At 38.8% G+C, this 24827-nt stretch overlaps 1 protein-coding gene across 1 annotated transcript; it reads right to left on the bottom strand.

Moving 5' to 3' along the window:
- Window positions 1-22545: 22545 nt before the first annotated feature.
- LOC122671740 (N-terminal acetyltransferase A complex catalytic subunit NAA10-like) lies at window positions 22546-23410 on the bottom strand. The gene has a single exon (XM_043869135.1). It carries the CDS (start codon window positions 23269-23271, stop codon window positions 22684-22686), a length of 588 nt encoding a protein of 195 aa, XP_043725070.1. The 5' UTR covers window positions 23272-23410; the 3' UTR covers window positions 22546-22683.
- Window positions 23411-24827: the final 1417 nt, after the last annotated feature.

Below are 24827 nucleotides of genomic sequence, written 5' to 3'. Positions count from 1 at the left end.
ACTATCTAAACCAATTCTCCTTCTTTTTCTCTGTTACCTATGCTTTCAACTACCCTATTCAGAGGCAGTCTCTTTGGAATGATCTCCGTAATATTGCTGGCCTTATAGGCTCTCTCCCTTGGGGCATTGGTGGTGATTTTAATGTGATCAGATTTGGGTTTGAAAAACAGGGAGGAGACCATTTGGATCTCAACTCTCTGGCTGCTTTTAATGATTGCATTGAAGTCCCGGGTTTGGATGATCTCCGTTGGACTGGCCCTTCTTTCTCTTGGAGCAATAAAAGGGTTGGTCCTTCCAGAATTGATTGCAAGCTTGATCGTGTTTTAGTGAATGAAATCTGGCTGTCTTCCTTTCCCTCTTCCTTTGCCAATTTTGACACCCCTGGAATATTTTATCACAGCCCCATAGCTTTATCCATTCAACCTTACGACTCTTTTGGTCCTAAGCCTTTTAAATACTTTGACATGTGGTCCTCCCATCCCTCTTTTCTGACCATTGTCAAGGATGCTTGGGACAAGCCTGTTCAAGCTTTCTCCTCCCCCCTTCTAGCCTTGGCAAGGAAGCTTAGGAATGTGAATCTGCTCTCAGAGTCTGGAATACCAGTACATTTGGTAAAATTTCTTAAAATGTCCAGGACTGTAAGGACAAGTTTGCCACCATTCAGCTGCAAATCCAAGTGGACAATCTCAATAGCAAACTGGCTGCCGATGAAAAAGCTGCTGCCCTTGAGTTATCCTTGCTTCTCAACCAAGAGGAAAGTTTTTTAAGACAAAAGTCCAGGATCAAGTGGTTGGACCTGGGGGACTCTAACTCAGCCTACTTCCATCGCTCTTTGAAATCAAGATCCAACTTCAACTCCATTTTACAGCTGGATGCTCCCGATGGTTCTCCTGTCACTAATGTGAAAGATATCAAAGACATGGCTATGAATTATTTTAAGGATCTTTTTTCGGGCCCTTTGGATGCTGCTGATCAAATCCCTGATACTCTGCTCAACAAGTTCATTCCTAATGAGCTCATTCAGCCCCTTAGTGCCATTCCCCTGGAGGAGGAAATTATTGCTGCTATTCACTCTATCAAGCTGAACCAGGCTCCTGAGCCAGATGGGTTTAGTATGGGGTTCTTTTTAGCTGCTTGGGATATCATAAAGGAAGATCTCATTAAAGCCATTAGAAGCTTTTTCTTCAACCCTAGCCAGATCTCAGAGGTGAACCATACTTTTCTTTGCCTCATTCCAAAGGAGGAGGGAGCTTCTGTGATGATAGACTTCAGGCCCATTGCCCTCTGCAACCTGATTTACAAGTTCATAGCCAAGATCCTTGCTACCAGGCTCAAGACTATTGTGGATCTTCTTGTCAGTAAAAACCAGTCCGCCTTCATCCCTGGTAGGAGCATTTCTGACAATATCCTCCTGTACAATGAGATTGTAAGAGGTTTTGAGAGAAAAAATTATTCCCCAACAGCTCTTATGAAGATTGATATCCACAAAACTTTCGATTCTCTGAGATGGGATTTTATTGCTAAAGTCTTGGTCAAGATGAGGTTTCCTCCGGTCTTCATCCATTGGATTCACTGTTGCATCTCCTCCCCTAGGTTCTCTGTGCTTGTTAATGGCAGCCCCGCTGGCTATTTTGCTTCTACTATTGCTGTGCGCCAAGGCTGTCCTCTATCCCCTTATCTCTTCACCTTAGCTTTGGAAATCCTCTCTCGGGAAATCCAATTATGTACTGATCAGCAGCTTATCTCCCCCATCCTCAAATGCAAAGCCCTTAAGCTATCCCATTTGGCATTCGCGGATGATCTCATGATCTTCTCGAAGGCTTCCATAAGTTCCTTTGAGTCTATCATGAACAGTTTGCAGCATTTTCAAGCTTTATTGGGGCTCCAGATTGATCCCCTCAAGTCCCTTCTTTTCCTAACCGGGGTTCCTGATGAAGTCAAAGCTGCTTTGAAGGGAAAATGTGGATTCAGTATTGGTCAACTCCTAGTTAAATATTTGGGTCTTCCTTTGATCCCGGCAAGATTATCGGCTCATCATTGCACTCCTATGCTGGATCTTATTAGGAAGCGGCTCCAACTTTGGAAAGGCAAGCTTCTCTCTTATGCAGGTTGCTTGGTGCTTGTCAAGTCTGTTCTCCAAGCCTCCTACATCTACTGGTCTGGAATTTATGGATAGCCTCAATCCACCATCCAGTCTTTGGAATCCCTCACGTCTTCTTGCCTTTGGAAAGGTACTGATGCTTCTAGGTTCCTTTGACCTGCCAGTTGGGACTCAGTTTGCCATCCATTAGTGGAAGGAGGTTTGGGTATCAGAAGGATCAAGGATGTGAACTTTTTTTGGGGTGAATAAGGATGTGAACTTAGCTGGCATCATCAAGTTGTTCTGGAAGATTGTGTCTAAGGTAAAAAGTATCTGGGTGGATTGGATCTATTCTGGTCTCCTTCGTTCGGATTCTATTTGGACTGTTCACATATTTTCGGATGCTTCTTGGGTCTAGCGCAAAATTCTTGAATCTCGCTCCTTGGTTCTTGGATCTATCCAATCTCATATGGGAAATGGGAACTACACCTTCTTGTGGTTAGATCATTGGCATCCTATGGGAATCCTCCTTCATCATGTCAGCCCTAGAACTATCTATGGCTCTGGGCTGCCTAGAAATGCCTTGGTGGCTGATATTCTAAATGTTAATGGATGGATCCCCCTAGTTCCTCAAACCCAGTGCTTACTTCTATCTGGAACTTATTGCCCTCTATCCCCAGAAGACCCTTCATTAGGGATGATTGTGTCTCTTGGCTGCCAAGTTCTTCAAGTAACTTCAGCTCCAAATCTGCTTGGGTTCTTGTTAGGTCTCGCCATCCTCTTGTTACTTGGAGGAAACTTGTCTAGTTCAAGCATCACATTCCAAGGCACAGCTTTACAGTCTGGAGAGTCTTCTCCAACTGCCTTCCAACACAAGCTTTCCTTCGGTATCGTCACATCATGGTCTCTCCCAACTGTGGTCTTTGTTGGAATGGGATTGAGGATGCAAATCATCTTTTCTTTGACTACCCTTTCTCCTGCTTGATCTGGAAAGGCATCCTTTCTAAATGCTGGCCAAGAAATCGGAGGATCCTTCCTTTTGATCGAGAATGGATTTGGGTTGATATGACCTTCGGCGGTTCTACTCTTTGTGATGTGGTCGGAAAGATGGCTTTCTCTGCTGTCATCAATCACATTTGGATGGAGCGTAATCTTCGGAAATGGACCTCCAAATCTAGATCTATCAACCAGATTTGGGATTCCATCTCCTTGGATATTAAATCCAAGCTTAGTTCAGTTGCTCCCTCTTCTTGTATTGACACCCCAAGGAACAGACTCATTGTTGTATCCTGGGGTCTTTCCTCTATCTCCTTTAGTGTCGTAGGCTCCCCTGTTTGAGCTTTCGCTGTTGGCTTTTGTTTTTCCTCCCTCCTATTTGAGGGTTGTTCTTTCTCTTCCTCTTTAGTAATGGAATTTTTATTCACCCAAAAAAAAAAAAACCTTTGTCCTCAGACAGACAGATTTGACTTTTAGGGGTTTTGGGACTTAAAACCATATTATCTTGGATTATACCTATTGTTTTGTATCTAATGGGATTTTTATGATTATAGGAGAGCTTTTATACACGTGCTATTAAATATGGACACTTACTTTATTGAGAAAAGGTGAGGGAATCATGAATTGGTTTTATGATACAGTGTGCATGCAATATGTTGGTAGTGTATGGATGTAGTAAGATTGATTAATTATGATCAAGTTTTTATTAATTTTAATGCTTAATACATCAGTACTTGATAATGATTGTTAAGTGATATGAAGTGCATGTATGAAATGTCATGAAATATATAGTTAATGAATGTGGAACGATATATGGAATGTATAATGCGATGGTTAGAATGATGGTATGATTTTATATATTATGCCATGTAAAAGAAAGAAATGTATGTTTTGAGAGAGTAAGAAAAGAAGAAGTGAGGTATGAGAAAGAATGTAAAGAATGTGCATATTAATTGTGGTATTCATGTTTAACATCCCTGTGGCTACCATATCTTTTCCAGTGGGGGATTATGTACTGGGTGAGGGCTTAAGGATGAGTAGGTTCACGTCCATCCCAGGGCTCTGGTGCCTGGAATAAGGTGTAGATGTGACCTACAGATGTAACTAGTGCTTACCCTCCCCAAGGCTCCGGTGCATGGAACAAGGAGAAGGCGAGACCAATAGGTATTATGACCTAGAGCTAGTCCTCCCCTAGGTCTCCGATGCCTGGATACATGGGAGTAGACAAGTCTAGTATGATGTTTTAATAGATGAGAGGTCCTCCCCCAGGGCTTCGGTGCCTGGATAGTGCATATATAATGCTCATTGTATCATCCTCCCCAGGGTTGTAGAGCCTGGGACTTGAGTAGAATAGTGATACGAGGTCGACTACCACCCTCAGCGGTTTGTGCACTACGGTAGTTCACTAATGCCCAAGACGTTACCTAATCAATTAAAGAATGAAATGAGATAATTTAATTATTAATATCTTTATTTTATATGTGGTGTTAGGATGTTTGAGTGTGTAGATTCATGTATACTTCACTGGGCAAAAGCTCACCCCATATGAGTTGATGTTTTTCAGATGAAGAGGCAGGAGAGGTGTATGCAGCTTGTGACTTTGAAATCTTTGACTTATGTTCTGAGGACAATGTTTATAAAGACAATGTAGTCATTTTGAGGGTTAATGTATTAACTCTTGTATATTTATCATGTTTTGAAAAGCTATGTATATGAACTTTAGTTTTGTACAGGACTGTTAATCATATAGCCACCAATATATAAAAGTTTTGTATGTATGTGATCTGGTGTGTTCTCTTGATCGAAACAAAATAATTCGGTTCACCATGGACACAATCGTTCGTAAGAAATTACCGCATAATAAAATGAAGTGGTGATAGAATAGAAAGAAATGGAGTAACTGATTCCAACTGTTAAGTAATCGCTACTCAAATCATAGATCTACCATTGATTTCATTACTGAAACTTCAAAATCAAATAGGTGTGAAGATCATAGATACATCTTAAAAACATAAGACAGGAGAAATAGCTAATACACACAAGAAATACGTCAATGCCTAATAGAGAGACATGAATTCATTCATCAAGATACCAATTAGAAATAAAAGAATCAATTAAGACAAGAAATTATGGATTTATTTAACCAGGAACAAAAATCCTATCAGTAAAGACAATGTGATGAATCATGAACTTCTCTAGTTAGGGAGTAGAAATCAATTGATAGAGATATAAAATTATGCAATCAGATCAAGAAACGGTGAAATCAAACAAGAAATCATGAAATAGATCCGATAAAATTGATAACTAGAAGGGATTTTAACTTGCAAATGGACGTCGACAGAAACCATAGAATTAAATCCAGATAATTGATCAAAAGAAATACATTAAGCTATTGTGGTTCATATAAGCATTTTGCCTCTGAGTGACAGTTGTAGCTGCTGCTGTTCTCATACTTGTACTTTCTCTAATGCAAGGCATATTATCAACTTCTTCGATGTGTACAATCTTGACTTCATTCCACTGTTCTAAAATCAATCTCGAGGCTGAGTTGTTTCTGGCTTGCTGTTCATGGTCTAATTATCTGTTTGGTCCTAACAGGCTAACTGTAAGGCTATGATGAATTTAGTAATGTGTTTTTAAAATAAATAAATAAAAAGGACAGAATAAAAGTGATTTAAGGAGGAAGCTGGACATAGACAAGAATCTGCCATACTGGAAAATTCCACATGCAATGACTACTCACGTGAAGATAGAAGAACCCTTCATTTTGGACCTTCCAGTATTGATTTGCTTTTTTTTTTCTTCGTGTGAGGGGGAACATCTTCTGCAATGTATAGAGTCAATAAGATTGTGCTATTTAAGTTAAGTGTCCTCTTCTGCTTTAGTTTCCATTTTAAATTCTTGAATTTTTTTTGAAATTTGTCCTCTCTTGTCTGTCAATGTTTTAATGGTAAGAAATAGCAGAAATAAAAGAAAGAGAAGAGAAGAACCAAGATTTAACGTGGTTCAGTCACCCAATGAGGATGCCTACGTCCACAGTGCAACTTCCCACTCAACTATGTTCTTGGGGAGGGTTTATTCCTTTTAAATAATGATGTGCACAAGAGAGAATTAAGAGGATTACAATCACGATAATATTTAGACTCTTCTCCACAGAGATAAGACTTGGACTCTCCCAAGTTACTTGATACACTAGGATTTTGATGTCCTAGTCGATCTACTTCTCTTAAACCGCCAACACTCACCCTCCAAGTTGGAGCGAAAACATCGTATGAGGTCAACTTAGACATCATATCTTGAAAGACTAGCTTGGGTAAAGCTTTAGTAAACGCATCTGCCAGTTGATCATTACTTCGTATGTAGGGTGTCTCAATAATTTTTGCTTGGACCTTTTCTCGAACGTAATGGCAATCAACTTCGATGTGCTTGGTTCTTTCATGAAACATAGAGTTGGAAGCAATGTGAATTGCAGTCTGATTATCACAAAATAATTGCATAGGCGAACTTGTTCCAAAGCCCAATTCTTGTAACAACAGACGAAGCCAGACTAATTCGCTAGTAGCAGAAGCCATGGCCCTGTATTCAGTTTCAGCACTAGATCTAGCAACAACACTCTGCTTCTTGCTTTTCCAGGTCACTAGATTTCTATCAACAAATGTGCAGAATCTAGTAATTGATTTTTTGTCTGTTGGGCTACCGGCCCAGTCAGCATCAGCGTACCCCATAATATTAGTATGTCCATGCTTTTTCATCCAAATTCCTCGACCTGGACAGGATTTCAGATATCTCAATATACAATCCACAAGATTCATATGATCCTCAGTTGGAGCATGCATGAATCGACTAACATAGCTCACGGCATAGGTAATGTCAGGCCTTGTAATAGTCAGATATATTGACCGTCCTGCCAATCTCTGAAATTGACCAATATCTTGGAGAGGACCATTACTGTCACCAAATTTGCTACCGTAATCCATAGGGGTGTCAACTGGTGAAGCACCCAACTTCCCAGTTTCCTTTAGTAGATCCAACACATATTTCCTTTGAGAAATAAAGAGCCCTTTACTAGAGTGAGCTACTTCTATTCCAAGGAAATACTGTAATCTTCCTAAATCCTTAATATCAAACCTCTTGCTCAGATGTCGTTTGAGAGCCTCAATCTCATGGGGACAGTTCCCAAAGGTAACAATATCATCAACGTAAACAAGAACAGCCACAATGTTACTACCCGTTTGTTTAACAAACAATGAGTGATCAGAATCACACTTCTTGAACCCAAAAAAGGTTAGGGCCGAACTTAACTTGACATACCAATATGCCATGCCCGTGGAGATTGCTTAAGGCCATAGATGGCTTTGTTAAGCTTACATACCATGCCTTCCTTATGCTCCATATCATGACGAGGAGGGATGTCCATGTAAACTTCTTCCTCAAGGTCGCCTTGTAAAAAGGCATTCTTGACATCCATTTGAAATAATGGCCAGCCACAATTAACAGCAATTGACATTAACACTCTGACAGTATTCATTTTTACCACTGGTGCGAATGTTTCTTTATAGTCTTCTCCGTAGGTTTGAGTGTACCCCTTGGCGACAAGCCTAGCTTTATGATGTTCTATGGACCCGTCATTCTTATATTTGATTTTGTATACCCATCGACAACCAACAGATTTCTTCCCATTAGGCAAGGGAACAATATCCCTAGTGTGATTTTTATGAAGAGCATTATGTTCCTCATCCATTGCTTTTACCCATGTGGGAGATTGCTTCGCTTCAAGAAAGTTCACAGGTTCTTTGTGTTCATCTATTGTAGACAAAAAACCTTGAAACCGTTGTGATACATTCCCATAACATAGGTGGGTTTGTATGGGATACCTGGCCGAGTGATATGTGGTGAAATCCTTGAGCCTAGTTGAGGGTTATGGCACCCGTGTTGACCTGCGAACAGGTATAGGCTCAGGTACAGGCGTGGAGACAATAACCTCCCCATCACCATCATGTTGGCTGACGTCCCCATCATGCTGAGTAACATCCTCATTAGGTAAAATGTGTTTCTACCCCTAAGTTGGAGTGGCTGGACTGGGCAGACCAACCAGTAGAGGAACAAATTCTTCATCTATATCAAAATCACTATAATCCAGGTCCTTTATAGTTGTCTCCCCCTGAATTTGGTTCCTACCAGAGAAAAACGTGTGAGTTTCATCAAAAATAACATCTCTAGAGATAAGAACTTTCTGTGTCGCAGGATCAATGCATTTATACCCCTTTTTAACAGAAGAGTAGCCAATAAAAACACTTTTTTTTTAATCGTGGATCAAGTTTTCCTGCAGGAGCATGAACAAAGCATGTACTACGAAAGACACGAAGATGAGAGAGAGAAACAAGCCGACCAAGGAGAATTTCCATGGGAGACTGATAGTGTAGGACTCTACTAGGCAGTCAATTGATCAAATAGCAACTAGTAAGCACCACATCTGACCAAAAAACTTTGGGAAAATGTCCTTGAAACAGTAGGGAACAGGTCACCTCAAGTAAGTGATGGTTCTTACGTTCGGCAACTCCATTTTGTTGAGGAGTGCCAGCACACGAGGTTCGATGGACAATTCCTCAATTCTTAAGGAAAGACTCAAAAGGAGAGTTGGTATACTCGGTACCATTGTCAGTACGTAAAACTTTGAGACAAGTACCATATTGATTTTGAATCATGTCACAAAACTCTTGAAAAATTGCAAACACCTCACTTTTGGCAGTCATCAAATATAACCAAGTAGTACGAGACTTGTTATCAATAAAAGTCACAAAGTATCTAAAACCATTCCTGGAAACAACAGGAACCGGTTCCCACACATCTGAATGAACTAAGTCAAATAAATCTCTTGACACATGTGAACTAGATGAAAAAGGTAGTCTATGGTGTTTAGAATAACTACAAGTGTCACACAACTTAGAATCAAAAGAATAATTAGGGTGCAAACATCGCAACACATTATCAGATGGATGCCCCATGCGCCAATGCCATAATTGAGATGTAGTGTCTTTATTGTTACTGGCAACCAATGCTTCTCTTGGAAAGTCAATAATATAAAGTCCATGCCTGAATTCTCCTTCACCAATCATCTTCCCCGTGCAGTTGTCCTGAAACACCACCTTTTGTTTGGAAAAAATAGTAGTACAGTTTAGATCTTTAGTGAGTTTGCTAATAGATAATAAATTTGAAGAGAGAGCTGGCACAAACAAAACTTCACAAGGAGAAGAAAATAAGGTAATAGTCTCACAACCCTTAACTGGTATGTTAGTTCCATTAGCAACCGTAATAGGAGAGTGAGACTTATCATCAATAGCATGAAAATTACTAAAAGCATGTGATGTGGAAACCATGTGATTAGTGGCACCTGAGTCAATAATAAAGTAATTTGAAGACCAAGTACTGAGTGCAAAGGCATTACCAGAATGAGCAACATTGCCAGACTCAATAGAGGAGGAACCCTTCCAGTGGCTTGCATAAGCTGTTGAAGTTGTGAAGCAATTTTTCCCAATGATACCTGAAAATCAGTGGTAGTACTTTGAGCAGCAGCTTTAGCATCAATCACATTATCCTTGTTGGGTCGCAGATGTGGATTTAAAACCCAACAACGGTCTTTAGTGTGACCATCCTTATCACAATGTTCACAATGATATTTGGTGCTTCGAGTTTTCATTTTTCCTTTTCCTGTTGAAGAGCGACCCCCAATACTAATTCGGTTCCCAGTACTACCCTGGTGACTGACATTAGCCTGAACAACATTAGCTGAATTCTCAATATATTCCACATCAGGTTTTGAGTTTGGATTCATAACTCGCCGACGGGTTTCTTCCCGTTGGATGATGGCACAAATATTAGTAAAGGAAGGAAGAGTTGGGCTCATAAGAATTTGCCGTTTAAGGTCTTCAAATTTAGGTCGGATACTTGCCAAGAGTGGAAAAATACGGTCTTGCTCTTTACACTAGGTATAGACATCAACAGCTTGTGCAGGGGGACGATACTGTGGTAGTTCGTCCCATTTTTTCTTTAAATTACCCAGGTGAACAATAAAGGATTGACCTGGTGCTTGAGATAAATGAGCTATATCCTGTTGTAACTCAAATACACGTGAGCCATTATCCTCATGGCCATACGTATCTTTCACAGAGTCCCAAAGAGCTTGTGCAGTCTCAGAGTAAGCGAATGTCTCATAGATGGAGGGATCCATGGAATTAAAATCCAAGACATAACTAAGTTATCGTTTGCCATCCATACAACATACTTCGGATCAGAAAAATCACAGTCAGGGGCTTTAATAGTCCCATTGATATGGCCTTGCTTAGATCGGCCTCCAAGAGCAACCAGGACTGCCCTAGACCAAGGCAAATAATTTCGCCCATTGAAAAGGATTGTAGTAAGTCTAGTGTTTCCTTCCATGGAGGTTGTTTCCCCCCCCCCATCGGGTTTTCCTCCCTCAGAGGAGGTAATAATCGCATCACCCATTATAGAATTAATTCTCAAAGCACAAAAAACTACAAAGTAACACTTATCTGGAAGAGATCTGGAAAGGGTCAACCAGAAACAGCAGCGGTAAGAGAGTAACAGACACAGCGCAGGTCTGTGATATGCGCAGTAGCAGAAGCGCATAGTGCGAGCAACGCACGGTGCAAGCACTGATAGGCGCGGTAGCAGGCAACAGCGGCGCATGTCACGGTAGTGCAAGTAGGCAACACCACAGATCTAGATGCACGAGATCGTTGACAAAAGCACAACAGGTAACAGATCGTTGAACGCAGCACGACTAGCACAAAACCTGAATGAAGCGCAGCAGGTAGCAGATCGTTGAATGAAGCACAACGATCAGAGAACACACGATATTCCAATTGGTTAGAAAACTACACCCGCTCTGATACCATCTTTTAATGGCAAGAAATAGCATAAATAAAAGAAAGAGAAGAGAAGAACCAAGATTTAACGTGGTTCGGTCACCCAATGAGGATGCCTACGTCCACAATGCAACTCCCCACTCAAATATGTTCTTGGGGAGAGTTTTTTCCCTTTAAATAATGATGTGTACAAGAGAGAATTAAAAGGATTACAATCCCGATAATATTTGGACTCTTCTCCATAGAGATAAGACTTGGACTCTCCCAAGTTACTTGATACACTAGGATTTTGGTGTCCTAGTCGATCTGCTTCTCTTAAACCGCCAGCAGTCACAATAAGCACAGGTTTTACCCTTCTTACGATTAAAATTGTGGTTTTTTTTTTCTCTATTTGGTGCCCCACAAGCCCTTAATTCTTTTCTTTGTGGGTGCTGAAGTTCTACTTTTGAAATCTAGAAGCATGAGCTAGCTTTCAGGAAAATCCAATTGCTACCTCATATCTTGAACAGATTCAAATTAGTTCCCTTCTCTCTCTATGCTTTTTTGTTGGATGAAGCTTGTGGTTTTCGACGGTGAGATTATTTTCATCTAGTGTGCCTTCCAACTCCTTTGAAATGTACGCTCATTTGGTGAAAATGGTGGTTTAGAATCTGAGTACGTGATCAATGGCTTGGAATATTTTGTTATTGATTGGGACAAAGTCTCATTGTATAAATAGGATTTGTTGAAGTCAAGTTGGGTGTTAAACTGTTTGTGGTTGAGGGGTGCCTATGGTATATCACCTCGTTGATCATCAAAGTTCTGGTGTCCCTATTATTCAACTTGGCTTAGGCTAGTTGATTGATCTCTTATTTGTGACCAGTGAATTATGTTTGCAGCTTTTCTCATTGTCTTTAACTTTGTCCTTTTCCACTAACAAATTTGCTTATATTTCTCAAGAGGGGGCAGGGGGGGAACATGGCCCTACACTAACATGAGGGCTGATGGGAACGTGTACGGAAGCATCAACAAGAACGGGATTTCTGCCTTTCATGGGGTTGGGCAGTCATTTCACGGTGGCCTATGTTTGGGCATAGGAGCCACGCTCCCAGATTGGCTCCTTTTTGCCATTTCTTAATTAACTCATTTATGATTCGTTATAATTTTTGTGTAGTTGGTTTTTATTTTTCTAAGAAAGGTAATGCATCAATGTAACTACAAGGATGATGTCTACTAAAAAAAAAAAAGAAACCACATGGATGATGTGTTTTTTGTTGCAAATATCTTTACATAAAAAACATTTCACAATGGACACCAAATTAAGTTTGACTATTACATAACTCCTTCAATATAAATCAGATTTAAGCAATCTTGGACTTATTGAAAAGCTATCAAAACAAAGCTTTCTAACAAATCCAAGATTGCTTAAATCTCATTTATCTTAAAGGAGTTATGTTCCGTTCAAATCTTATTTGAAACCATATCCAAGAACAATATACAGTATCAAACTTGGATCAAAACCACAAGTAATATTTTTAGTGTTTTCTATGTGAAACTAATGCACAGATTGAGTTTAAAATGTCAAAAATAGGTAGCACAACAAGAATCAGGGGCAAAAAACAACTTCTGGGCCTTGAAACCGAGATTCGGTTTAGTCTAGAGAAAGTCCCAAATTTCTATCGAGATATGGTCGAAACCAAAACAAACTCATTTTCTGGCTGATCGAAACCCGAGTTTTAGAACCATGTTGAGAAAGATAATCTTTGATTCATCAATTGGATCAGAGAACAGTTATGTTTGCAACAATAGTTTATAGAAATTGCTTCACATGAATTCCCACATGTCTAATCTTTAAGAATGTACGAGGAAATCCATCAGAATCCTTAAAAGCTATCACTTTTAGAAAGAAAGAAAAAAAAAGTAAGCTTTGTTGCTTTAATAGAGAGCATATTATCCTACGGGACTTTATTCTTCTTTATCTATTTCTAACTCTGTAAATGTATTTAATCTATTCTTATGTGTGTGATAAAGTTTTGTTGTCTTGATTGATAATCTCTTGTCAGCACTTTACGCTTCCTTGTCAAGTAATCCTCCCAAACCTTTATGTTACAAATAAAATACCGAATTATTAACAATGAAATGAACCAGAACAGATGATTGGAGCATGGTTGTAGGTTTCGTTCTCGTGTATCGGCCACTAAAGCTCGATATTGATATGGATCAGGTGCATCGGCCAAGAAGTGGATTGGTGCTGCTAAAACGGTAGTGGATTGGCCTGATACGGCCCGGTACCACCGAAGGTAATCAATCGGTTCAATTCTCATTTTTCTGTTCGATTAATGATACAATATCTACAAATCGAAAACTGACTATTTTCATAACCTCGAAACAGAAACAGAATCGAATCGGTTTGATTCTTATTCGGTTTTATTCAATTCGATTTAAATCGAAGTAGCCTATCGAAACAAATAAAGCTAGGAAGTAAATTACATCCTCATAAAGACAGAGTCCAACAAATTATATCTTTAATGAAGATAACAGTCCCAAAATGTCAAATCTGGTATATTTTCACCTTTTTTACACAACTAAACAAAGAAACTTGTAGTAGGCAATTTCACGCAACCCAACAAAAACACATTATTAGGGTTTAGTATGGTTTAGGTTAAGTTCGGTTTGATTCGAAATGGCAGTTTTTAGGATAAAATTGAAACCAAACTATTCCAAATAAAATTTCATTTTTAATAGACTTTTTTTCAGCTCAAGTATTTTCAGTTTTAATAGATTAGTTTCGATTATGTTTCTAAATTAACACTATTAGTACCTTCTGATTCATATCGGTATCAACCAAGACCATAAGGACATCGATCCTGATTACTTAAACCTTGGATTGGAGTCATTTTCATAGAACACAAGCAATTATTAGTGGCCCAAACTTTCCATGAACACAATCCAGAGGATCCAATATTTCCAAACTAGCAATTGTAGTATAACCAATAAATTACACAGCATGCATTAATCTCCATAGGAATTTTTTAATTCATGCAATAGTGGGACTATTTTATAAGTTGGTCTAGTTTTGGGTGTACTAGTTTCTTCTTTAATGTAATATTATGTTTTAAAAAAACATAAGATTAAAGCTTTGTTTGGTATGCATTCTAGGTGGATTTTGCATTCTCAAGTGATAAAAACACCTATTTTTATCATCTGAGAATGTGAAATCGACCTATAATGCATTCCAAGAATGAATACCAAATGCTGCCTAAGTTTTCCGTCATCATCTCCTCTCTGATTGGATTTCTAGGTTCATCATTAACTCTCATCTCCTATTGTTCATTGTTCGAATATACCTTTTTTCAATCCAATCAAATCAAAAGATTAGATCTCATGGTTGAAGAGATTCTCTTTTCACCATGGGTGAAGAGAATCTGGGTTTAAAAAAATGTCTAGAATTTTCTAAAGCGAGATTGATTGATTTTGCATTATGTCATTTGATGTTATCTCAGATTTGTGTTACATTATGTCATTGTTTGATTTGTTTAATAAAGGGGTCATGTTTTAACGTAGTCATTTTTTGTATTACACTTGTCTCTTATCAAGACACCATCCATTGCTACCTTAGGTGTATATAACGTGCAACACAAAGCCTACTTATTCGTCCATTTTTTGTTTCCTTCTTAATTTCAAGGCTGCGTTTATTTCTAATTTTTTTGAGATTTGTTCAAAATAAATACAAAATTAAAAAATGATTAAGAAAATAAAACTATTTTACTGAACTGCAAGACAAAAATTGGAAAACAATATCTATTTTAAAATACTAGATGTTTTTTTTGGATCGTTTGTACGTTTGGTTCCTCTGTACATACGTGCACCTACATGTGAGAGGCAACCACCTATCCTATTTTTGGCATTTACAAAGGGAGGAGGAGGGGTATTTATGGAAACAAAATAAACATGTGGGTGGCTATGAGATGTACGTTCTTATTAGTCATTTTCAACTAAAAAAATTATTATTTTCCCTTAAAAAATGTTTGGCGAAACAAACGTAGCTTTGCAAAGGGGAGAAAATGAAAAATCATTAGCAATTTAACAAAAATATTATCAATTTGTGTACTAGATTTAAAAATTAAGAAGCTCCAACTCTCTTCCTAAGTCTAGTGATATGGGGAAAATATCAATATCTTCATTTGAGGGGAGAACAGGGTTCTACACTCCACCATTTCTGTTTTATGATAGTAAGTTTCTATGTATGTTATTCATGTAATCATCTAATATCATGGTAATCTAATCTATCATTGTCAAGTTTAATGATAATCCTTGTCAAATTTAGATGAAGAAACAAAATGGAAAAAAAAAATCATACATGAGGGCCATAAACAATTTAGATGGATTGTTAAGTTTGGCCTTTGGGGAGTGTAAAGAGTTTCTATCCCAACCAAATGGATCTTAATTACTTAACTTTTAATGTCTTGTTAGTTTCGCCAAACTAATTCAGTTATTTGGCCTCCAATCGTATGAACACAGTTGGAACTCCACAAGATCATATGACACATGGCTGTCCTTTTCGAATTTGGTTGTTTCACTTCGATATATCTCTAATGCTGAGATTTTTCAACTTAACTTCTGCAATCTGACTACTTAAACATAAGCAACTCCTAATTAATTTATATCTACTTAAACAAAGATATTTTGGAGCTTCACGCCATTCATGAAATAAATGTCTCATATGATCAGGATATAGGGTTTAGGGTTTAGGGTTTAGAGTTTAGGGTGTAGGGTTTAAGGTTTAAGGTTTAAGGTTTCGGGTTTGGGGTTTAGGTTATAGGGTATAATGTATAGGGTTTAGGGTTTAGCATTTAGGGTTTAGGGTTTAGGGTTTAGGTTATAGAGTTTAGGCTATAGGGTTTAGTGTTAAGGGTATAGGGTTTTGGGTTTAGGGTGGGTTTTGGGTTTATGGTTTAGGGTATAGGGTATAAGATATAGGGTATAGGGTATAGAGTATAGGGTTTTTTAGGGTTTAGGGTTTAGGGTTTAGGGTTTAGTTAACCAGGTCTCTTACACTAGGTATGGGCATTTTTATTACGTTTGTAATTGAGGTCAAGAAGTTATTCGGGCAACAATCAGCCTTTAAACAGGTTATTGGGCTATAATGAAATTGAAAACATTTCATAAACAAGTTGAGTAGTCTATAGGCGAAGTAATTAAGCTACAAACAAAGGATAACAATCTTTAATCTTTTACCAATATGCTTTTCTCAAACCAGGCCAATGTAACAGACAAAATTCTTCCTAACCATTTTTTCCACTACATCCTATTTCATATGGATGACTAGAAATCAATGCACCTTTCTCCAACAAACACCCAACTCTTTCCAACTCATGCATAATATCCAAAGATAGATCTCTAACCTAAAAATCCAACCATATACCATTCCAACCCCACTACCACAACCAACAGATACCTACAAACCATCTCTGGAACAATATTTGGTGAGCATACGGCCGGATGTGATTACTTTAATTTGTGATGGAAGTTTCTCACATGATACAGGTCAAGCTGGTTGGGCTTGTACAACTGTTTCAAATCATTCTTTTACCCTGGCTTGTAAGAATTTTGGTTTCACAGGAACTGCATAAGAAGTAGAAGTAAGAGGCCTCCTTCCTTTCAGGCATAAATTTTATCAAAGGCTTGACAGATAAGAACCTAGAGATATGGACAGATTGTGAAGACCTGGTTCGTTGGCTTACAATAGATATTTTGAAATGGTCATGGGAGATTTTCACTTTATTATCGGATATACATTCTACTCTCAAAACTTTTGGTTCTATACATATTGTTAAAAATAAATAAATCCTTTATCTCTATAGCTCACAACATAGCTTTAAGTGCCAAACATAATCAGCAACGCATCCTTGTATCGGACATGTTTGCTCTTTTCTATAATAATTAAAAGTCTTGGGAGAAAGTACTCTATGCCAGTGGCGCAGGCTGCACCAGACACATGGGGATGGGCGTAGTGACCACCCTACCCCCCTGAGTGGCAGGTCCATGTGTCTGCGCTGCGGCACAAAAAACATGAGCCCTAAAGCCTTTTATTTAGCCAGCAATAAAATAAAAACAAATGATAACATAGTGAACCCCAAATGTTTATCTATGTCGATTGGGACCACCAATAGGGTTACAACCAAACACTATGAACACCCAAATACTATTCAATCTAGGCCCAACACTAGACCATTTACTAATCAGTCGAACAGGTTTTAAGCTTTGCCAGGTCAATTCCAATTGGGCTGAATTGACCCAACATTGGCCAACTTTTGAGATCTCTTTTGACATCTCTAGTCTAGCACAAATTTGTGTCGCAAGGAAAAGTCATGTGAACATTACAATCATTAAATAGAGAAGGCATGGTCTTGATTAGTCACATGTCAAATTTCAGAGCCTAATTCAATCAAAAACCCAACGTATTGGCACATCTTCATGTCGTCCATGCAATGACTTTTTTTATGAAAATAAATCCATCAATGATAGTACTCCAAAGTTCATCCATTACTAGTTACTAATTTTTCAATGCTCATTTTCCCTCTTTGCAAACAATGTTGAAGTCAAAATTCAACACATGAACATGACAACTTAGGGATTACCCGTTCACAAAATTTGAGCCACATCTAACCTGCCACATGGCAAATATATGCATGCAGACCAAGAATATGTTCCTAGTCCACTGTTAAAAGAACCCACGCCTTTTTCTTTTGTTTTGTTGTTGTGGGTGGCGGGTGGGTAAGTGTCTTCCCACTCCTAGCTGCGGCCAAACCTAGGGACTTAGCAAAATAACCATCGCACCCCACCCCTAGAAAGAGGGCCTGGCTCCTGTCCAGCCGTGGCAGGAGCTGGATGGTCCTGCAGTTGGAAACCACCCCAAAAATAGGGGTGGGGTGATCATTTCAATGTGGGGCCCAAATGGGACCAACCTGTGAAATGACCACCCCATCCCTAATTTTGCGGTCGTTTAGCAGGGCTGGACAGTCCAGCTTCTGCCATGGCTGGACAGAATCCTTTTCCCTAGAAGGAACAGAATGACCAGGAGTACAGCATCATTTTGCGCACCCGTGTCTGGTCACAAGGGCAGCATGCACTGCGCAACTGGGTGACATTCTTTCTCCCAACAAATATATAGGCTAATTTATGGATGTTAACGTAGTAGACTAAATGACGGAATTAACCAAAAGCTGTTCAGTATGGGATCAGTATTCTATGGCCAAATCAAGCTTGGGCAGGCTCAGGTTAAAGATGGAAAACACGACAGGTTTGTTAACGATATGACTGCTTATTTTTAGCACACAACGATCTTGGCTTCGGACAGGGTTCAATAAAACCAAAACCAAAACCAAAACCAAATTACTGCGATCCCCCTCTGCTAAAACTTTGGACGAATTTAAGTGGGAAAAGAATCACAGTGCCTACTACCTACTGTGCAAGGGCCAACAGGAACCGAAAATGCTTCCACTACACATGTAAAGATCATTACAAAATGCATGTATCACTCATCTGAATCAACATTTGGTAATCAAACGAGATTGAAGTTTAAGCTGTCATAAAATCCAACAAAGGTTGAACTCACAGATGTTGACAATCAATTAGTCTGATTGCTGCCAAAATGTCATATTGTCATTACCCTTTCCCCATCTATAAAAATCAACAAACTTCGAAGATGAAGAGAGAGATAAGCAGTTGAGATGATCCAAAGACAATGGTGTCCACACAGAATGAACCAGAAACATCGAGGGGCTCAAAGTTGTAGAACCTTTAAAAATAAGAACTATATAGTACCTCAATATACATGTATATCAGGTCTGGGACAAAATACAATACTACTCAACTTAAAAATGCCTTTTCCAACTAAACAACATCAACCCGATGGATCCTGTTTATTAAAACCATGCTTCTTGTCAACCAAAAACCATTCATATCTTTTCTCACCATTCCTCGAAAGTCATTTTCAATCTCGCCATGATCTTCTGCTCCTCTAAATTGCATCACATCACTAGTTATTATAGATGCACCGAATGTTTGCTTATGATGACTGTATTGGGAAATATGTTCATTAGCAGAGAGATAACTTAAAGTCTCAACCCACAAGCTAACATGGACTTGGACTGAGACTCATACTCCAGAGAAACACAAATAAACGACCCATGGGACTGAAAATAAAATTCAGAAATCAGACTAGATCCTAAATTCACATGTCGCTAACGAGATAAAAGCCAAATTCCGATGTCAAAATTCTAGCATGGAAGAGTAATAATTGGAGAAACACTTTTTTTCAACAGTTAATTGGATAATTATAAAATTTTACACATCCCTTAACGGAATGAAATGCTATTCTTCCTTAGTCATAAAGAGTGGAGAGGTCAAAGGGAAGGTCTTCAAGCTAAGAAAGAGTTGTAAGAGGTCCCCTCTAATTGTGGAAGCACATGGAGCTACCACCAATAATCATAAGTAGTCAATTAGTCATTCATAAAGCACTTTTGATCCCTATATATATGCTTACCTCCATTTTCTTTTTATGGCGTCTTTTTCGAATTAGATTTTTTTTAAACAGATAAATATTGGATTTACTGGGGTTCTCAATTTAGATTTACTAACCCAACAAACTTTGAGAACATTAAAATCAGCCTAAAAGTTGATGTTCAAGAATATACTACTGGATAATATTTTTTTTAACAAGGTCATACATAGCTTATTTTGATGCTCTTCAGTTTCTAGCTTGAGTTTTCGTACTCCAACTGGCAGTTGAAAGGTTTCTAGAAATTAGCTTTTAAATTGTCATTGGAGTCTTTTTTTCCATCTTTGTAAGGTCATAGTTAGAAAAAGGCTATGCCAAGTAACTATTAAAAGTGATCCACTTGGCTTGGCTGAGTAGTTCCCTTATTTGAACCATGTGCTCCCAGATATAGCTATTGTAACCATTGGATAGATAAGGTGATCCTCTAGAGTCTGAGTGTTCCAAAATGTCAGGTTTTGTGCTCTGCCTCAACTGAATGGTCCACGATGTATTTGGCTTTAACTCTTAAAACTTCATCTATGAAATATATAATGCAAGTCCTGGCTGCTCTCAAAAGGCAACCATGAATTGAAAACAAATTGCTCTCTTTGAGAACTTTTGCTTGTGAGACTCAAGTAGGATCAAGGTGGGATACTGCTTCGATCGTGACCCCGGTGGAACTCCGACAGTTGGACAACTAGTGGGACTCTAGGCTGCCATCTATCTATCTTCATCTACAACTTATCTATTTATCTTCATTATACCTACCCCTATTCTCTCCCAGATTCGATCTTGGCTTGCTTAGCCATTCGGTTTAACATCACTTAGGGTATTAAACAGAATCAAGGACTAAATAGGAAAAAAAAAATTTAAAGAAAGGATGAATCTGGAATTTGATTTCAGAATAGGGGTAAAACAGAACAAACCCTTACCAACAAAGGGCTGTTGAGTAATTTTATCAGAATATGTCCTCAAAAGTAGTAATAAAGATAGGCCTTCGCCTAGGTGGGTGCTTGGTTGCCTAGGCGGGCTCCCTGGAAGCCTTGGTTGCCTTCTTGGTGTCGCCTCACATCCAGGGCCACTTGGGTCGCCTAGACACTGTGACAACTATGGCTGTAACTCTTCCAACATAATCGACTAAGTCTAGTGAACAAACTCAAGCCAAAAATAACATTATAATGAAACACTGGTTGGTGCGATAGATCTATGCAAAATTCAGAAAACAGAGCATGTCATATTGATAGTCTATAAAACGGTGAAGAAACTGGTAATTAAGAGAATATTTTAAGAAAATAGTAATTGCAGAACAACTACTAAATTTCAGACCAAACAGTAACATAACAGAGGAACAATGAACTAAGAAAGCAAGCTATTGACTAAACAAGAAACAGGGATTCCACCAGCCTTAAATGCAAGGAAGAAGGTAGGGAGGAAAATAAGAGCAAGATCTAACCTGTGATGGAGTAGCATTTAGAAGTACAACCAGAGCGAGAGAGAAAGAGATGTACCAGATAAAACAGCAAGATGGCCTCCAACGAGAACAGCCAGCAACCCTAAGGCCTAAACAAAACTTATATTCCAAACTCAAATCTATCCCCCAATGAGATACATGGTAGCTTAAAAATAAGAATAAACATTCTCCTAATTAGCTAAAACTGTAACTGAAAAGAACTTATTTAAAAAAAGAAAATTACATAAATATCCCTAAGCAACCATGCGCATAACTGCATCAGTAAGCTCCTTAAGTTGGCAAACATATGATATGAATATAATACTTTTAATAGCTAACTCAGATATCAAAGCTTTGAAGTCCCCTCCAATGTAACAAATGGCTTCTGTTCTTACTGTCTCAGAACAATTCCTTCATTCTCAGCTTTCCTCTTTATTTTTGTAAGTTATAAGAACACTTTCATTAAGGATACCGCCGTACTAGTCAAGCAACGAAAGGGTCAGGTGCTGCAAGCAAGGGTAAAAGGTTGTGGTTAATGATCCCTAGGGGAGTTATCTGATGTATATGGAGGGTCACAATCATGCTATTCCTGCATGTGTGGTGGTATATAGCGGTACATAACCTTTTTGTTGTGAGCTTCTACAGGCACTGAGTTCCAAAATATAAGTCTGTCTACAATTAGAAATCAGTGTGTTTATCTATTTATGAATAGCAAAGCGGTTTTAATGAATCCTGTTTTCATGTGCCTAAGTAGGCCAGGATTTTGGAGTGGGGGATGCATACAGCTTTGCCTTTCTTTTTCTTTTTAATAAACTATTTTACTAGTTTGGAAAATATATATAAAACAAATACATAAATAGGGATGTGGAAGTATAGAACATCCACTGCCCAAACAAATCAGCAAAGACTACAAACTAGTACCTGTGTTTCAAAAGGTCGTCGAGAAGGCGGCCAGAACAGCAGCTGGATTGCTCAGGTCCACGCCTTGATGACCCATATGGGTTCAATTTCACTAAACATTTTGCTTCTTTCTGTTAACCCACCAAAATGGCAGACGGATTGGTCTAACCATTAACTGCCAAACTTTCTATTCTCTCATCACTCTGTTTTACAAACACTGCTGAGTACACTCAGTGGATATGTTATAGAGAAAGAGAGGACGGGGGTGGAGTGGAGCCCCTCTATTTATAGTAGTGTGGGATAGAATCTCAATGCCTCATTTTCAAGAGATGAATCAGTTCATTTGTATTCAAAATATCTAGATATCTAGAAATTTATAAATCTATCAGACAAGCACTAGATTCCTGGAAAGATTATTACTAGTTCGAATTTCCCACCTACACCATACAAGTATCCAGCCTCAGACGGTCAGATCTCACAAAACTCAATTTAGCAATCAGACCATTAAATCCTAATAGCTCCACACCCCCAAAATTGAAACTGTTGGGATTAAGAGCACAGATAATATTCAGGTTAACATTTTTGTTTTTGAAAAAACATATTCTTGTTAACTTGAAACCAAACAAATACACCAAGAAGCATAAAACTATAGCACTAGGTAAAACAAGTTTTTCGTGATTAGCTCAATACTAAACAAATACACTTGAAGAAAATCCGTCAATCTTCTCATGCAGAACAATTCATAAAACGGTTATTATTACAAAAATAACATCTCAATAACATTTAAAAGAAATAATTTTTAACCAAAGCCCTAATCATCCCAATCCAAATTGGGAAGTTACCTCAATCATCATTCAGCAGCAGCCGCTTTCGCCTCTCTCGAATCCTTCGCTTCTCTCGCTTCTTTCGAATCCTTGGCATCACCAGAGCAGCACCCGGCATGGTGATGATGATGATGGTGATGCTGATGCTGATGCTGCTTGCCTTTGAGCTGCTTCCTCATGTCATACGCATCCTCACCGTCAGCATAGTACTTAGCCTCGACATCATGGATCTTGTAACCAAGCGTCTCGGTGTACAGATTGAAAGCAGCACGATTGCTTCTACGGACATGGAGAGAGACGTATTCAGCACCGAAGACTTGTTCCATGGCGTTCTGAGCAGCGGTCATGAGCTTGGTGGCAAGGCCAAGCTTGCGGTGAGTGCGAAGAACGGCAAGGGAGGTGATGTGACCGTGGCACTCGGAGGTCTCTTCTTCCATCTTTGCAAGTACATAGCCAACGATACGGCCATAATCTTCGGCGACGTAGAGGAGCTGAGGCCAAGAGAGGATGTGATAGAAGTAGTATTTCATCTGATAGTTCTCGGGGAGGCAGAGGAGATTGCAGGCCTGCATCGCCAGTAGGTCGTCTATGGTGGCTTGTCTAATGCAAACCATGATTTCGACTATTAGAATCTCTCTTCTTCTTACTGTTTTCTCCTCTGTGATGACGAAGAAGCAGAAGTGGAGCAGCAATGGCGATTCACAAGGATAAGTTTGTATAATTTTCCTAGGGTTTCTAGTGCTCTGTGGTGACTGGTGACGACGCTTTGATTATCTCCGGTGGTTTGGCACTTTAGCTTTTGACTGGGTTTAGTTTATGGGCTTTGGGTCACCGAAAATGGGCCTAGATCCAGCCCAATTTATACAGACCTCATAGGCCCAGTCTTTTTATGGTGTCATTAGTCATTACTCATTACCAGTAATGATTGTTTATAATTACTTTGAAAGAAAAAACACTAACAGGTGTTGTGCCTGTGGGCATGTATCTGCGCCTAGTTACGTGGTTAGGGCTCCCAGACATAAGAGCATTCAAAATTACCGCCCAACCTCTCCTAAAATCAAAAATCTCATCAGTGTTGATGCCCTTGTGTATGCTTTCATTAGTCCTCGTGCTAGTGTAGGGGCTACACGACCAAAAAACGATCCCTTGTTTTTTTAAATATTTAATTTTGATATTATATTTAATTTATTTACAATCAAACCCTTTGGATTTGAAAAGGAAATTTAAAATTTCAATTGATAAGTGTAATTACTATGTTTAGTAAGAGTTTTAATTTAGTTACACAATTGTGATTTCAGAAGTTTCCTTTTTTTTAAGCTAATTTCATTCTGTTTCCTTCTATTTACTAGCAACTAGATGAAGCCCGAAGAGTTTGAATTTGGATCCTCTCCAAGGAGGGGAGGGGGGGTGGCCTGAATGGCTGGGTATCTCCCATTGAGGTCTCTCCATCTCCGACGTGTGCTGGAAAAGATCTAAGGGCTAGTCTCTCTCATGAAGGTTTTGGAAGGAAAACCATCCATTCAATGGCTAGTTGATGGTTTTCCTAGAAGAATAGACCCCATCCATTCAATAGCTAGAAGTTTGAGTTTGAATACATCAACCCTGCAAAATACAACTTTGAATTCCTCTTTTAATTACTTCCACTGCTTGATTTTGGTTGAAACTCGACCAGTGAGATGAGGTGTAGGTCTTCTGTTATACCATAATACCATAACCCAAATTTGCCACATGACACAGAAAAATTAAGCTCAACAACTCATTAAACTTCACATTTACATCCCAACCCCACCCCTAAATCCAAAATTATTACTAATTGACATTTCAAAGAAGAAAGACATATTTTTCAGGAGATGAGAAATAAGAGGTCAATATCGCACATAAGTACTAGGAGTCTTTATCATATCTATAATGTTCCTGTTAGTACACCAAACTTCCTTGATGTTGTAACCCTCTTGGAGAGCAAACTCCAAACCTTGGTTGATCCCAAAGAGTTCTGATCGTTGCAATCCAATTACAACCACCATCATTCAGCAGCAGTTGCTTCAGTACCTCCTTTGTTTCTTTATTTCATTAAACGTTTATAGGGAAAAAGAACGCTGCTTGGTTGCGTGGTTCCTGCACCCAAGCATAGGAGCGCACGAATTTACCGCTCTGTCCACTATGAAATCAA

The sequence above is a fragment of the Telopea speciosissima genome, chromosome 8 (assembly GCF_018873765.1).
Source record: "Telopea speciosissima isolate NSW1024214 ecotype Mountain lineage chromosome 8, Tspe_v1, whole genome shotgun sequence".
Classification (NCBI taxonomy): Eukaryota; Viridiplantae; Streptophyta; class Magnoliopsida; order Proteales; family Proteaceae; genus Telopea; species Telopea speciosissima.
Note: the sequence above shows the minus strand (reverse complement) of the source record. Positions and strands in the feature narration are given on the sequence as shown.

Coding starts and splice junctions, on each gene's coding strand:
- LOC122671740 (XM_043869135.1), bottom strand. CDS start 23,271: ATGGTTTGCATTAGACAAGCCACCATAGACGACCTACTGGCGATGCAG.